This window comes from Zeus faber (genome assembly GCF_960531495.2).
Source record: "Zeus faber genome assembly, chromosome: 1".
Classification (NCBI taxonomy): domain Eukaryota; kingdom Metazoa; phylum Chordata; class Actinopteri; order Zeiformes; family Zeidae; genus Zeus; species Zeus faber.
The window spans coordinates 13,054,217-13,068,263 of NC_137193.1; the positions used below are offsets into that span (position 1 = coordinate 13,054,217).

Here is a 14,047-nt window from a genome sequence, read left to right on the forward strand (position 1 = left end):
ATCCGCTATGTCCGGAGACTCCCTGCCTGCCTGCGCAGGCGCCATTCACCAAGCGCGGCTACGCCAACGGACGCGGCCCGGCGTCGCCGCGCCGTCCGATCAGAGTCATAATAATCACGCCAGGCTCCAAAAACAGCGACGCAGCGCCTGGGGGTCAGCCCCGGGTTATTAGACGTATCGTGAACCGGTGGCCTATTTAGGAGGATCCAGATCCAAGTCTCCCCCTGGCTGTCTGCATCTCTTTGGAAAAGCCTTGCATGTGTTGAGAAAGAAAGATGCATTATATACCCCATAAGTCATGGGCCTAAATTTGGACCTTTTTGACGTCCTGGTTTCAACATCAGCATTTTTTGTGCGCGTTAATGCATCCGTGTAGTACTTTTTATTTTATTTTATTTATTTTTTTGTCAAAGTGAGGAAACTTCTCAACGTTTGATCGATAAAATCGAAAAAGAAATAAAAATAGGAACAAGGGTGGAACAGAGGGAAAACGTGGCGTTAGAAAATAAGTCGTGGGAAACGGAAATGGGAGATAAAGGAGGAAGTTACTCGCCTGTCGTTCATGACTGTTAAGTAAGAAGTAAGAAGTAAACGGCTATAATAACAGTTCGCAGCGTATCTTGTTCATGACCTGCCCTGTTTCTACCTGATACTGACCTCTGACCAAATAACAATAGCACCACACATAGAGAAATACTTTATTCAATAAGAGAAATGTGAATTATTGAAAGTTAATCCGCCCGAAAAAGGCCTTTTTAAACGTATTAAATGTTACTCTCTGGTGCCCTGTTTCTGCAAGAAATGGACAGAAAAAACCCCACTAAATATGCACTTGAGCTCTACCGGCCCCCAGGCAGGTTTCCAGCTCCAGTTTAGCAGATGCTTGGCTGCTTCCAACAGGTTTTTGTCGCAAAGTTTGACATATTAACACAATTGACCACCTGCCCGTGAAAGCCAGTTACACTGTATTTGCCCACACACGTAATAACCTACTCATTGTTTTGCTCTTGAATCTTCGTTTTGCATTTAAATAACTTGTTAACGTGATGCAATAGAGTAACTCATGGAGCAACTTCTGTGCAAGGTCAGCACGGCCTGACCATGAGGAAGATTTAGTGATAAAATCTTTGGCGCCAGTCATTGTTTTGCTTTATTAATTGCGATCTATCAACAGTTTATGGGTCATTCTCATGGAACCACCATAAAACATAATATAAATCATACAAATTGAACTGATACACATATTCACAGAGAATGAATGTGAAATTATTTATTTAAATTTTAAAGTACACAATGCCTTATATATGGCCCACTTAGTTGTTTTTAACGACTTTATTATTTTAGTGTTTATTTATGTGCTTTTCTTATCAAAAATGTCAATAACATAACACACAGACAATTAAAGATGGCTGTTACGGTAATTGATGCACTTTAGATTAGTTTGGTATAAAATGCCGAAACACACATTGACAGTGCAAACATGTGTACTTCATCAAAACATTCCCTCACCACTCTTTCTATAATGATGTTTAAAATTAAAAGCAATTTATAGTTATTTAAAAAACGTGATAATACATTGTTACCGCGACAGTCTTTTTTTCTTAGACACTTTACGGCAATTTTTTATTTATTTTTTTGTTTTGAGAAGGAAAGCACAGAACAAAACACCATAATAATATCATACTGAAAAAGTGGGCCATATAGTAGGCGTTGTGTACATTAATATTTAAATGAATTATTTCACATCCCCTGTGAATATGTGTATCAATTTATTTTGCACATGTTCTATGAGTGTGAAGTTGCATTAAATTCACACGCTGGTATCAAACCAGGATGTGTTTGTATTTCTGAAACAGGTGAACATGGAACGGGTTCAGCATAGTTGATATTTCACTACTCTTTCTACAGAGTAAATTTGACTGCAAAACTCCCAACAAGCTTTAAAGTTGACACTGCGGGGGCTTACAAAGTTAGACTGTGCTTGTTACCGTTCACTCGTAATAGGTTTGGAATTGGTCAAAGTCCACGGAAACAATCCTTGTTAACAGATCTATCAAGACGTGGCAGAGCGGCCCTCTCAACCTAGTCACCCCACTTGTCCTTAAGATAACGTTGTTCTCTTGCGGCGATTAATTCCACTCATTAAAGGGAGTTCTCCCTGGAGAACCCCCCCCCCCAAAAAAAACATTATCTCCACTAAATAGTTTGCCTTATTAAAACACATGAACGGGACAAATTCTAGCTGTCCGCCAGAGTGACAAAGGTGATTGTAGCTCCCATTGAGAAGCTGCGAGGACCAACAGCCGCACTGATGTCATCCTGTGCCCGGGGCTTTCACAGCAGATCCTGTTGCTGTGAAAGGTTTCACGGTGTGTGTGCGCAGAATATCTAACAATCTATCAATCAATACAAAAAAGGCTACTTTGGTCACAAGTCAACGTGTGTGTGTGTGTGTGTGTGTGTGTGTGTGTGTGTGTGTGTGTGTGTGTGTGTGTGTGTGTGTGTGTGTGTGTGTGTGTGTGTGTGTGTGTGTGTGTGTGTGTGTGTGTGTGTGTGTGTGTGTGTGTGTGGTTGATCATTGGAATCACACACCACCAGTGCGTGTAGACTGAAGGAGGACTAAACCGTGAGGAGAAGATTAGCTTGGGGCTGTCTTTTGTGAGCCTTGTTTAGAAAGGAGCGAATATCAACAAAACTGTGGGTGACTCACTCTGGTTTGAAAGACAATATTTACTATGTTCTCATTCTATCTTGCGTCATATAATTTATTTGAATCCCCTATGCCGTTTTGGAAAGGAGGTCGAGCTCTGTGCTGTGCTTTGTCTTATTAAGAAGGGAATCCGACCCAGTATTCCTCACCTATTATGCACCTTTTGCACAAAGTTAACACAGGTCTCTGAGGTCCCAAAAACATGTTTTTGGAGTATTTTGAAAATACCACTCAGATTATGCATTCTAGCCATTCCAACGTACCTAGATACCGGTCGGTGCCACCCGCCTGAGGCCTAGAGTTTTGCGAGCCAATGGGGTGAGAGTCCCGGGTTCTGTTAGCCAATGGCATTTGAGCATGCTTTCTGGAACGGACAAAAACAAAAAACTGACTGGGTTGTGTTATTTCAGTTTGTGTGTTGATAAGCCCACCAGAGACCCAAATGTATGTGCACTAGCACTGGAAAAGTGAGTTTTGCATCATAGCCCCCCTTTAAGCAAATTGTTTAATCCAAATCTTTTGGAAAAATTGCGAATTTTCTTGTTGTGATGGTCTCATTTGCTTATGTTGATTTTAGAGACGCAACCGATTAAATAGTGATACTGTCCCCCCGAGGGCTTTAGTACAGCTTTGTTTTATATTTACAGAATTTTTGGAAAAACCAGACCAGGTCCACATGTGTGAAATGTGACCTGTTCTTCAGCTTCCCCTTGTGTAGCTGTGCAACAATGTAAAAACACAAAACAACAACAACCCCATCTTAACACATTTAAGAAAAAAATACAAACAAAATGAAGACCTAGATGCTGTGTTCAGTGTGCTCTCAAGTTTATTTTCTTGTTGCATATTGGAATGGAAAATGCCCTCCCTCACTACCAACAGTGGCTGTTATGGATGCCCAACCCACTTAATCACACATTTAACGGTCTCTCTCGCCCTGTCCAAGGATGTTGTCACAACTGAGGGAGCTGATATGGCAGGACTGGATTTGGTTTCCTGAGGGCCTGGGCTGGGCCGATCTTAAGGACCATGATGGCAAGGTCTATCCTAAATTGACGGACCTCTGGGCGGCCCTCCCCATCGCTCTCTGCTTCCTCGTAGTGAGGCAGATCTTCGAGAGGTTGGTTCCCCTCAATCCCATCCTGCCTTGGGCGTTTTCAGCCGCACGCAAATCTGTGTTTATTTTGCACTATTTTCTAAGCGCAACACAGAACTGTTTACATAGCTTGCGTGCTTTGCATCTTTCCTCCGACTCGTATAACTGGATCAAAGCACCTCATCTGTTGAAATTACTTCATGCTTCCAATGTTTGCCCCCTCTTCAGGACGGTGGCCACCCCTCTGGCCTCTCTGCTTGGAGTCACTGACAAGCAGCGCTTCAGAGCTGCTCCCAACCCCACACTGGAATCCTATTTCTGTAAAGTATCTAAACATCCCACACAGGTAACTGAGAAGCCCGCTCAGCCCCCCACAGCGCCATAGCACAGTAGCACTACTTGGCATGGGGCTCTGGCGGTGGTACAATTTAAACATCACCAGCCACACAGGCCCACAAGTGTTTATATGCCCTGAAACCGTTGGAATTGTCGGACGGAATAACGGCACAGCAATCATGATCACAATCGCACGTCCTGAACATACGAGCCACTGCGGGACATGTTTTTGATAGTCCGATTTGTGGTCCTACGAGTAAAGGTTGCATCTTCCTGCTTTTCTCCCCCCTTCCGCTCTTTCTCGTCCATGTCTCAGAGCTGCCTAGAAGATCTATGTAAACAGACGGGCTGCTCCGTGCGGCAGGTCCAAAGGTGGTTTCGGCAACGGCGGAACCAGGACCGGCCGAGTAAGGTCAAGAAGTTCAGGGAGGCCAGGTAATTTCAACATAACGAGCATAACGCATAGATAACAACACGATTGTTTTATCTGTCAACCAGATAACGGTGGTAAAGGTGAGAATATATTTTACAGAAAATTTAAGTTGTTTTGTTTTCGTTTTCTTACAAGAGAAAACTGCTTTTTGGGTGGGTCACATTCGTGAATTATACCCAAACAGGGCCTGAACATTTTAATTTGGTGTGTTTGTCTTTCTTTATACTGATCTCCTTCTATTTAACCTCAGTGCTACTGCTTATGTTTCCAAGAAATAGAATAAGTTCTACTCTATCCTTGACATTGTTTGTACTTTTCCCAGTCCCTTCCTGAGTTTGCTGTGCGTTTTCTTACAGTTGGAGATTTACCTTTTACCTTCTTGCTTTCTTTGCTGGCCTGGCGGTTCTTGTCGATGTGAGTACTTCTTCTTCCATAGATGTGTTGTAAGCAGCTTGTCACGTGTAACCCAAGAAAAGCATGTTTCCCTGGTGGTCGTTGTCACAGCACTAACCGTACGTCATGGGCTGTAACAATACAGTCCCTGGATGTTGTTTTGGCTGACGTGTGGAACTTAAACTCAAGAGCGTTGATTTCCATCAGACATAACAGTTGATCAATTCCCCCTTGTCGCAAAAATGTCCCCAACTCCCTAAAGTTGTTCTGGAGGGACACTCGATTTCAAGTGGAGGTAGAAAGTCAGCAAGGGACATTGTGTGGAGGAGGAAATTGAAGTACCACCAGCTGGGGGACACACGTGGTCTCCATTTCCTGTTTGACATGGCACACCGACTTGAAAACAACCCTTTTTTTTTTTTTTTTTTTTAGGGGAAAATTGGATTTTCCAACAGGCACTGACCTTCGCACAGTTTGGCTCCAAATCTCGGGTTAATGTGTAGTGTTAAGAGTGATTTGGGACACTGGTCTTTAGTCAAGTCTCCGGTTTAGGACCATAATGGTGTACCAGTGAACTCACTTAACAATGGGTGTACGTGTACGTCATCATTATCCTTCCCACTGTACTGACAACGAAGCCTTAAGATCCCAATTAAGACTGTGTTCACCCTTTGCAAAATAAGTCACTGTGTGGTTCCTCGTTATTTGTACATATAAAGACACTTCGGAAATTTTTGTTTCAGCTGTTTGACAATTTATCCTAACAATAACAGTACAAGTTATCGGTGTTTGCAGATTTTCCCAGAATTTTGAACTATGGTGATGCTATATTGCACTCTGTACTTACTTTACTTACTTCAATGTGAAGTTTATTTTTGTCCATATTCTCATTTGGAGTCTTTCACGTGTGTGTCCCGCTGTGGGTTTAGGGCAACAGTAACATTAAATCTACTCATTCACTCCAGAAACCATGGTTTTACGACATGAAGCAAATGTGGGACGGATTCCCCAAAATGGTATGTATTCTGTTTGGTATAATAATGAAGACAAGTAGTGTCAGAATGGACATATTGTTTATTAAAGTCATTTGGATGAGAGGATCAAATTAGATATATCTGTTGTATGTGTGTGTTTCCTCCTCTTCCCCAGCCCCTGCTCCCCTCCCAGTACTGGTACTACATGATGGAACTGGGCTTCTACGTTTCATTGCTTTTCAGCGTGGCGTCGGATGTCAAACGCAAAGTAAGTGAAGAGTAACTGCCTCCTTAACATTAGCAGCGCACTTTACAGACTTAAAATAAATAAATAAATCGAAACAATTCCATCGAGGGAAATCTGAGCAGATGACAGTTATTGAGTCCACTCAATCACGATGCTGCTTGATGTTTATTGTATATTTGAGGTTTGTATTAAGTATTTTCCCATCAAGCCTGCATGAGTTTATGCTGGGTACTGGGAAGAGCAAGAGCCACGGAAATGTCCTCAAAGATAATGGCCGCACTCTGCTCATCTCCTCTATCTCAGCACAGCAGTAAATACAGCGTGCCATTATGGATATGTGTTGAAAGCAGCGTGTTCTGTGTATGTTTAAAGTGCTAATGTAGTTCTCTTGCGGTGTGTGAGTTAATGTGTTACTGGTGAAATCTCACTTTGCTTTGACCCAACAACTGTTTTCCACCTCAGCTGACGGCAGTGATGAAAATCTCAATATTTCTCAATGTCTCATTCAGCACTTTTCTAACTTGATTTGCCAAATGCCATGACCTACTTTATGTGGTTTAAATTTTTTTTTAAACAAAATCCACAACAGGTTTGTAGACTTTAGAGCAAAGCCACTCTGTTGTAATTGGCTTTGAATTCCTGGACAGGTTTTATAAGCTTCTGTCACCTTGTTTCCGCCGTTTTTATTAGGATCATGTTTACTCTTATACCAGCGACGCAGAGCGATCCCGTCCTTATACAGAGTTAATCATTTATAGCACTCTCAAGAAAAGGGATTTGCACACACCAAATCCGATAGTCAGATTGATCAATAAGTGACAAAACAATTCCGTTAACTATTCTCCGACATTTGTTTTTTTTCCCACTCTGACGCACTGTCCGCTCCTCTGCAGGATTTCAAAGAGCAGATAGTTCATCACTTCGCCACCATCACGCTCATCAGCTTCTCCTGGCTGGTCAACTACATCCGGGCAGGGACTTTGATCATGCTGGTGCACGACGCATCTGACTACCTCATGGAGGTAACATCCTTGTGGTGGAGCTTGTTTAACCCCATGCTAGTGATAACGGAAGGGGTCACTGAAAAACAAAACTTAATTTACAATGCTACTTATCACCCTCAACTATAAACATTGCACAACAATTTTTCTAGATAAAACTTTAATGATACTGGTGGAGAAATTGTTTATATTGCAGCAATATAAAATAGAAATGTAGATAAGACTGAACTCCATTAAAGATAATTAGGGGTCCAACGCAAAGTGCAGAACCCTGTTTTTGTTCAGATTATTTTTTAGATTTAATTTATTATAATAATTATTTATTTATTTTTTATTCTCTGCTGGCGGTGCCTGGCGCTCAGAAACGCTAAAAACCACAGACTCAAAACTAATAAATTGTATTGGGGGCAGTCCCGACATGCTGTGGTCCAACTTTGAACATTGAACCATATCCGTAGGACTTAGGGGGGGGGGAAAAAAATGGAACCTGTTTCAGAATGAGTGTAAGGAACTGCACGTACTGGAACAGAGGGCACCAGAAACCGTAGAGAAGGAGTGGAGCAGAGCATATTGTGACATCATCGTCCAATTTGGTATACCGATCAGCCACAACATTAAAACCAGTGACAGGTGAAGTGAATAACATTGCTCATCTGGTTCCAGTGGCACCTGTCAAGGGGTGGGATGTATTAGGCAGCAAGTGAACAGTCAGTTGTTGAAGTTGACGTGTTGGGAGCAGGAAAAATGGTCAAGCGTAAGGATCTGAGCCACTTTGACAAGGACCAAATTGTGATGGCTAGACGACTGGGTCAGAGCATTTCCAAAACGACAGGTCTTGTGGGGTGTTCCCCATATGCAGTGGTTAGTACGAGGGATAGCCCCTGAAGGTCGACGAGTCGAATCATCATCATCAACCCTTCAGGGGACTGAGATTCTTCAAGTTGAGCAGTCTTCTTCTTCTTCTTTTTTTTTTTTTTTCCTCCAGTCACTGTGCATTACAGTAACAGGATAAAACAGATAGAAGCTTACAAAATGCACAGGGATAACATGTCAATGAGGAATTATAAATAATAGGAATCATAAATATATTTTAATGTGTGAACCAGAGTTTCCGTTGGAAAAAATTGGTGCCACAACATGTCCTAGGAGACTGGAGTGTCCCGGACAAACGGGAGAGATTCCAGTATCATGTTATCTGTGTTTATTGAGCGTCAAACAAATTGATAAGCAGGCTATATGGTGAATGACATCATCAAGGCATGTAGATGTATAATATATTTATTGAATATTAAAAATAAAATAATTCCTATCAGTTAACGCTATTATTCAAAATAAATACATAAAAATTACAAATATTACTACTTGTAATCAAATAATTTCCTTTCGTGAACAATAAGTAACAAGTGCAGCCCCTTTAGTTAACATTTCACTCGATTTAAATTTTGATCAAATCAAAAACAAAATAAATATGGCAAGTGGGTCTAAATAAATAATAAAGTTTGTGATGTCCGTCTTCGTCTGCACCTCTCGTCGACATATTTTACACAATTAATATTTACCACCTGCTTTGGGTCGGAACTTAAATATAAAAAAACCCACCAAACTATGGATGTATGTTTCCCAACGACACTTCATCTTTCTGCTTTTCCTCAGAGTTCTAGACGCTGGCTCCTTGTGTACTGTGTTTACAAGGGCAACTCGTCCACGGGGGAGGGGGCGGGGCTTAGTTCTATATCGACAAACATGATTCTTTAAGGGTTGAAAGCTCAGCTTTAGATCGTCCAAACTGATTCTGGCTTTCCGTTGCAACTTGCCGAGCGCGGAAATGAACGGATCTGCGGAATTCTTTATCGAAATGATTGAGTGTATTTTATTTCGACGTCAAGTAAAAAAACATGGCGATAATTATTGTTATCATTCTATCGCCCAGCACTAATTCAAATTGTACTTAGAGGGAATTCTTTTCATCGGACATTAAGACCGGAGAGATTTAAATATGTCGGACTTCAACAGATATCCCCTTCCAAAAAACAGCAATTACTGGATAACGGAAACGCTGGTGTGAGTCATCCGCGTCCACACACGACTCTGTGCGCCCCGACCGCCGCGCCTTGTTTCTCCAAATAAAAACAACTAAAACTGTGTTTTTAGTGTGCTTGAGCGAGGCAGATGGAGCTGGCCCCGCCCGCCTCGCACATATCTCCATATCTCCAGCGATGGAGAGAGAGCGAGACAGGAGAGATGTCTCTTTTGATAATAGCAAAGATGCTTCTTAGATGAATATCTTAAATGTATTTCAAGGTAGAAACGGGTTGTATAGTCTAAATAAATAGAAAATCAATTTTCTTGATTTCTCCAATAGCGTTAACAGTACCAGTAACTTCCAGCTTATCGATACTAAGGTCTGTAATGATTTATCCCCGGGATCTGTTAAGTAGCAGGTTGGTCAGTACCCAAGTACCCTAGGCCCAAGCAATCCCTCGTGCTCTGTTCCCAGTGCCCCCGCCAAATAGTTGAATATTCGCATTGAACAGCCAAATCCAATTAGACTGACAAAAGTCTGAGTTGGGTACAGCCGTAGTTAGTACCGACCAAAATCTAGCCCGTCTGGTTTGATCCCACAGAAGAGCTACTGTAGCACAAATTGGTGAAAAAGTTAATGCTGCCGTGAGAGAAAGGTGTCAGAACACACAGTGCATCACAGCTTGCTGCGTATGGGGCTGTGTAGCCGCAGAGCGGTCAGAGTGTCCATGCTGACCGCTGTCCACCACCCAAGCACCAACAATGCTCACGTGAGAGTCAGATCTGGACCATGGAAGAAGGTGGCCTGGTCAGATGAATCACTTTATCTTTTTCATCATGTGGATGGCCACGTGCGTGTGCATCGTTTACCTGGGGAAGAGATGGCACCAAGATGCACTATGGGAAGAAGGCAAGCCGGCAGAGGCAGTGTGATGCGCTGGGCAATGTTCTGCTGGGAAACCTTGGGTCCTGTCATTTATTTAAATGTTACTTTGACATGTAGCACCTACCTAAACATTGTTGCAGACCAAGTACACCCCTTCATGGCAACGGTATTCCCTGATGGCAGTGGCCTCTTTCAACAGGTTAATTCGCCCTGCCACACTGCAAAAGATGTTCAGGAATGGTTTGAGGGACATGACAAAGGGTTCAAGGTGTTGACTTGGCCTCCAAATCCCCTCGATCTCAAACCAGTGGAGCATCTGTGGGATGTGCTGGAACAACAAGCCTGATCCATGGAGGCCCCACCTCACAACTTCCAGGACTTAAAGGATCTGCTGCTAACGTCTTGGTGCCAGATACCACAGGACACCTTCAGATGTCTTGTGGAGTCCATGCCTCCATGGGTCACAGCTGTTTTGGTGGCACAGGGGGGAGCTACAGAATATTAGGCAGGTTGTTTTTATGTTGTGGCTGATCGGGTACATGTGCAGGGTATGACTTTGAGGTGCTGCGCTTTGTTTTATTCTCATTTAAACAAAGTTCAGTGCATTGACAACCACATTTAATTGAACTGTCTTCAATTGATTCCATTATTGCCATTGGTGCAATTGCTGCAACTAACCCGGACCTGGATGCATATTTTCAGTAATGATTGCCAGTGAAAGAACTTGGTGAACAAAAATAAAACATTAGATCTGTGTGTGTTATCACAGACAGAAATGGAGGTGGATGAAATAATATAACCTGTAAGTCAGCAAATAACATGCAGTATGATATCATGTTGGGGGAAAAAATGGTTTAGTACAGCTGCTTTTAAGTAATTTAATTTACAACACAGAATTTAAACAGACATCACAGGCAGATCAGGGTCCAAAGGCATCAGAGGAGCTGCTAGTTACTGCTCTGCTCAGCCACTTGTATCCCATTTAGCATTTTCACATCACCCTGGAAAAACTTGTTGGCCAATAACAAGGATGAGGCGGATACGTGGTTCGATGTCTGCCCTCTAGAGGGCAAACACCGAAAAGTGACTCTCTCTCGCTCTTGGGTTTGTTTCAGTCAGCGAAGATATTCAACTATGCAGGTTGGAGAAGAACCTGCAACTTGATGTTCGTTCTGTTCGCTGCAGTATTCATCGTCACCCGCCTGGTCATTCTCCCCTTCTGGTAAGGATCACATCAGTGGTTTCAGTTTGCTGTTGGGTGGCTTCCCACCCCCCACACAGTCACGTTCCCTTATCGCTGTCACTATAACAGAGACATTGTCCCCAGCGCCGGCCTCTGTCACACGGCACGTAGGTGGCTCTGACTGTAGCCTCTGTTCTGCTTTGTCCTCTGCGCAGGATCATCCACACCACATGGGTGTACCCCCAGACGCTCTACGCCCCCTTCATTGGCTTCTACTTCTTCAACGGCCTGATGTTCGTGCTGCAGTGTCTACACATCTTCTGGGCCGCCCTCATCCTGCGCATGGTCGTCAAGTTCCTTCCAGGCAACGTATGAAATGCTCCCGTCGTAGGTCTCGGAAATGCCCCGCGGTCAGTCATGGTCACATGACCGATGTCCGATTGTCTGTGCGTCCTCTTTTCTCTGCAGCACATTGTGGAGGATGAACGAAGCGACAAAGAGGAGACAGAGTCGGAAGGCGAAGATATTGACAACGGCAGGAAAGAGAAGTCCAAGAACGGCCACATGCAAAATGGCCACACGCCACTTAACAACAACCACAGTAAGCGGGAGTGAGAAATGGACGAGGTGCTGGGAGTGAGGGCATTCAGGCCCTTTAATACGAGGCCTGAACGCCAAGGCCAAAGATCAGGGGAGTAGCATGTGCAAAAAGAAAAAAAAAAAAGTCAGGCGGCATTTATGAATTTATATATAAAAACTACACTTAATAGAAAATAATTTAAGGTTCCTCGCTTCCTAAAACTCGTCTTTCAAAGCCACTTAGTCCATCATAGTTTGTTTTACCTTGCGGCAGATCACGCTGAATGAAGTGGCTCGGGGGAAGGGGAGAGCGTTTCGCTGTACATCAACCAATCACAGGCTTAAACTCGCAGGTAGAAGTGAGTTTGTCATTGCCTCGGCGGTCTGTTATTAATCCTACAAGCCCCATCCTCCTGCTGGTAGTTTTGGGTTCACAGCGTTCCTGGAGATTCCTGCTGCCTGGATCAGTGCCTTACTTTCAATAGAAATAATAAAAACGGTAAAACGGAGTGTTTGTAGTTTTCACTCAGCCAGATCACACGGGGGTCAGCAGCTTATGAGCACTCACACTGCCATAATGACGGTACGGTCTTCAAACGGAGCACGGTTCTGTGCGGGTAGGTGGAGTCGATTTATTTACCAAAGCCAGAGTAAGTATATTATTAATATAGTCAGGGGAAATATTCAGATGCAATTAGTCTTTGAAGCTGCCTATTTTGCTCCTAGACAGAGGGGTGAGTTGATACACATGTTACCGAATGAGGATTAGCTGGTGTTCGGGAGCGCAAAAAGATGGTAAATTATATTTTAATTGTTCAAAAGAAAAGAGAGAGAGAGAGAAAGAGCTTCATTAGCAATGTGTGTATGTTGGAATTTGTGTTGGTTTGTCTTTGACACTATTCCTACTGGGAAGCAGAATGCAAACCGCTTGAGATCATTTTAAATGTCTTGTCTTTGTTATTAATTTTTATTAATGTTATTATTGTCTTTTAGTTGTGTGATTTTTATTGTTTTTTTTATGTTTACCTTGATTTGAATCATTTCAACCGTCGATAGAAAAGGGTGAGTTCATTCCTCATTCAGATGTACACATTTCATTTTTTCATCAGTGTTTATTTGCCCGTCCATCCAAAGAAGCACTTTATGGGTTTCCTATATGGATTAGACATTGAATTTTAAAAATATAACTACGTGACTCGAGACCAAGATCAGACTTTTACGATCAGCGTGGGCTGAATTATCATTTCAATGTTTATCCCAAATTCTTATTTGCCTTTTTTGTTTTTTGATAAATTATTGTTAAATCTCAAGCAAAATATAGGATGGTAGCCCAAAACATGTTTTTCATCTGCATGTGTAGATGTGTCGTTTGCTCAGTTCTTTGGTTTAAAGCTTTACATGTTTAAAAAAAAAAAGAAGAAATTCTATATCTTTAAGTTGATTTCTATTGTTATGCCTTGCGCCCACAACACGTCTCGTGTTCGTTGCACTGGGACGCCATGGCCCACTGTAACCTCTTTCTTCCGGCCTTCCGCTTGTGACGACCAAATTGGTGTTACATGTGGCTCCCTCTAAAAACTTTTGCTTCTGCAATAGTGTTTTTATTTTGTATTTTGTCATGTTGCTGAGATATAAGATAAACAGTATTGTTGGAAACATTTCTCCTCACTGAATTCCTTTTTTTCCCATTTGACTCTCTCATTTGGAAATGGTTCGGTGTGAGGAACTACCTGGTGCTGTATTTTGTGTGTAATTGTTAATGTTGGTTTTAGGGGTTCATTACATTCTCACTACCCAGTAGAATTCAACCTGCACTGTAACATTTATCCATTTTTAAAGTAAGACACATTTACTGTGGTGGCCATCTTGGATTTACTTTTCTTACCCAAGTTATGTGCAACAAGGAAATTATCCCCATTGTAATTATAATGAAACATTAATAACTCTGATGTGTGATGTCAAGATAAGGCTTAAAACCTCACTGTTTCTCCTTTATTATTATTTTATTATTTTTTAGTTTCTGATGACATGTTTCTGTGAGGGGGTAAATACTAGAGACAGTAGTGTAACAAGAGATTTACTGCTGTAAGCCTATACTAGGGGTGTCTGGGGGCATGCTATTTTTAGTTTTCTTTCTTTTTCTTTCTGGGGTTTTTATTTATTAATTTTTTTCCCTAGAGATTTTAG

At 42.2% G+C, this 14,047-nt stretch overlaps 1 protein-coding gene across 1 annotated transcript in view; it reads left to right on the forward strand.

The window, feature by feature from the left end:
- The window catches only part of cers2a (ceramide synthase 2a), a 14,493-nt gene extending 973 nt beyond the window's left edge, over positions 1–13,520 (forward strand). The window contains exons 2-11 of the mRNA XM_080015608.1: positions 3,657–3,830; positions 4,035–4,152; positions 4,459–4,577; positions 4,932–4,989; positions 5,934–5,984; positions 6,118–6,210; positions 7,083–7,211; positions 11,214–11,320; positions 11,497–11,650; positions 11,750–13,520. Of these exons, the coding sequence (XP_079871734.1) occupies positions 3,658–3,830; positions 4,035–4,152; positions 4,459–4,577; positions 4,932–4,989; positions 5,934–5,984; positions 6,118–6,210; positions 7,083–7,211; positions 11,214–11,320; positions 11,497–11,650; positions 11,750–11,896 (1,149 nt within the window). The 5' untranslated portion in view covers position 3,657 and the 3' untranslated portion in view covers positions 11,897–13,520. The remainder of the gene's footprint in view (positions 1–3,656; positions 3,831–4,034; positions 4,153–4,458; positions 4,578–4,931; positions 4,990–5,933; positions 5,985–6,117; positions 6,211–7,082; positions 7,212–11,213; positions 11,321–11,496; positions 11,651–11,749) is intronic.
- Positions 13,521–14,047: the final 527 nt, after the last annotated feature.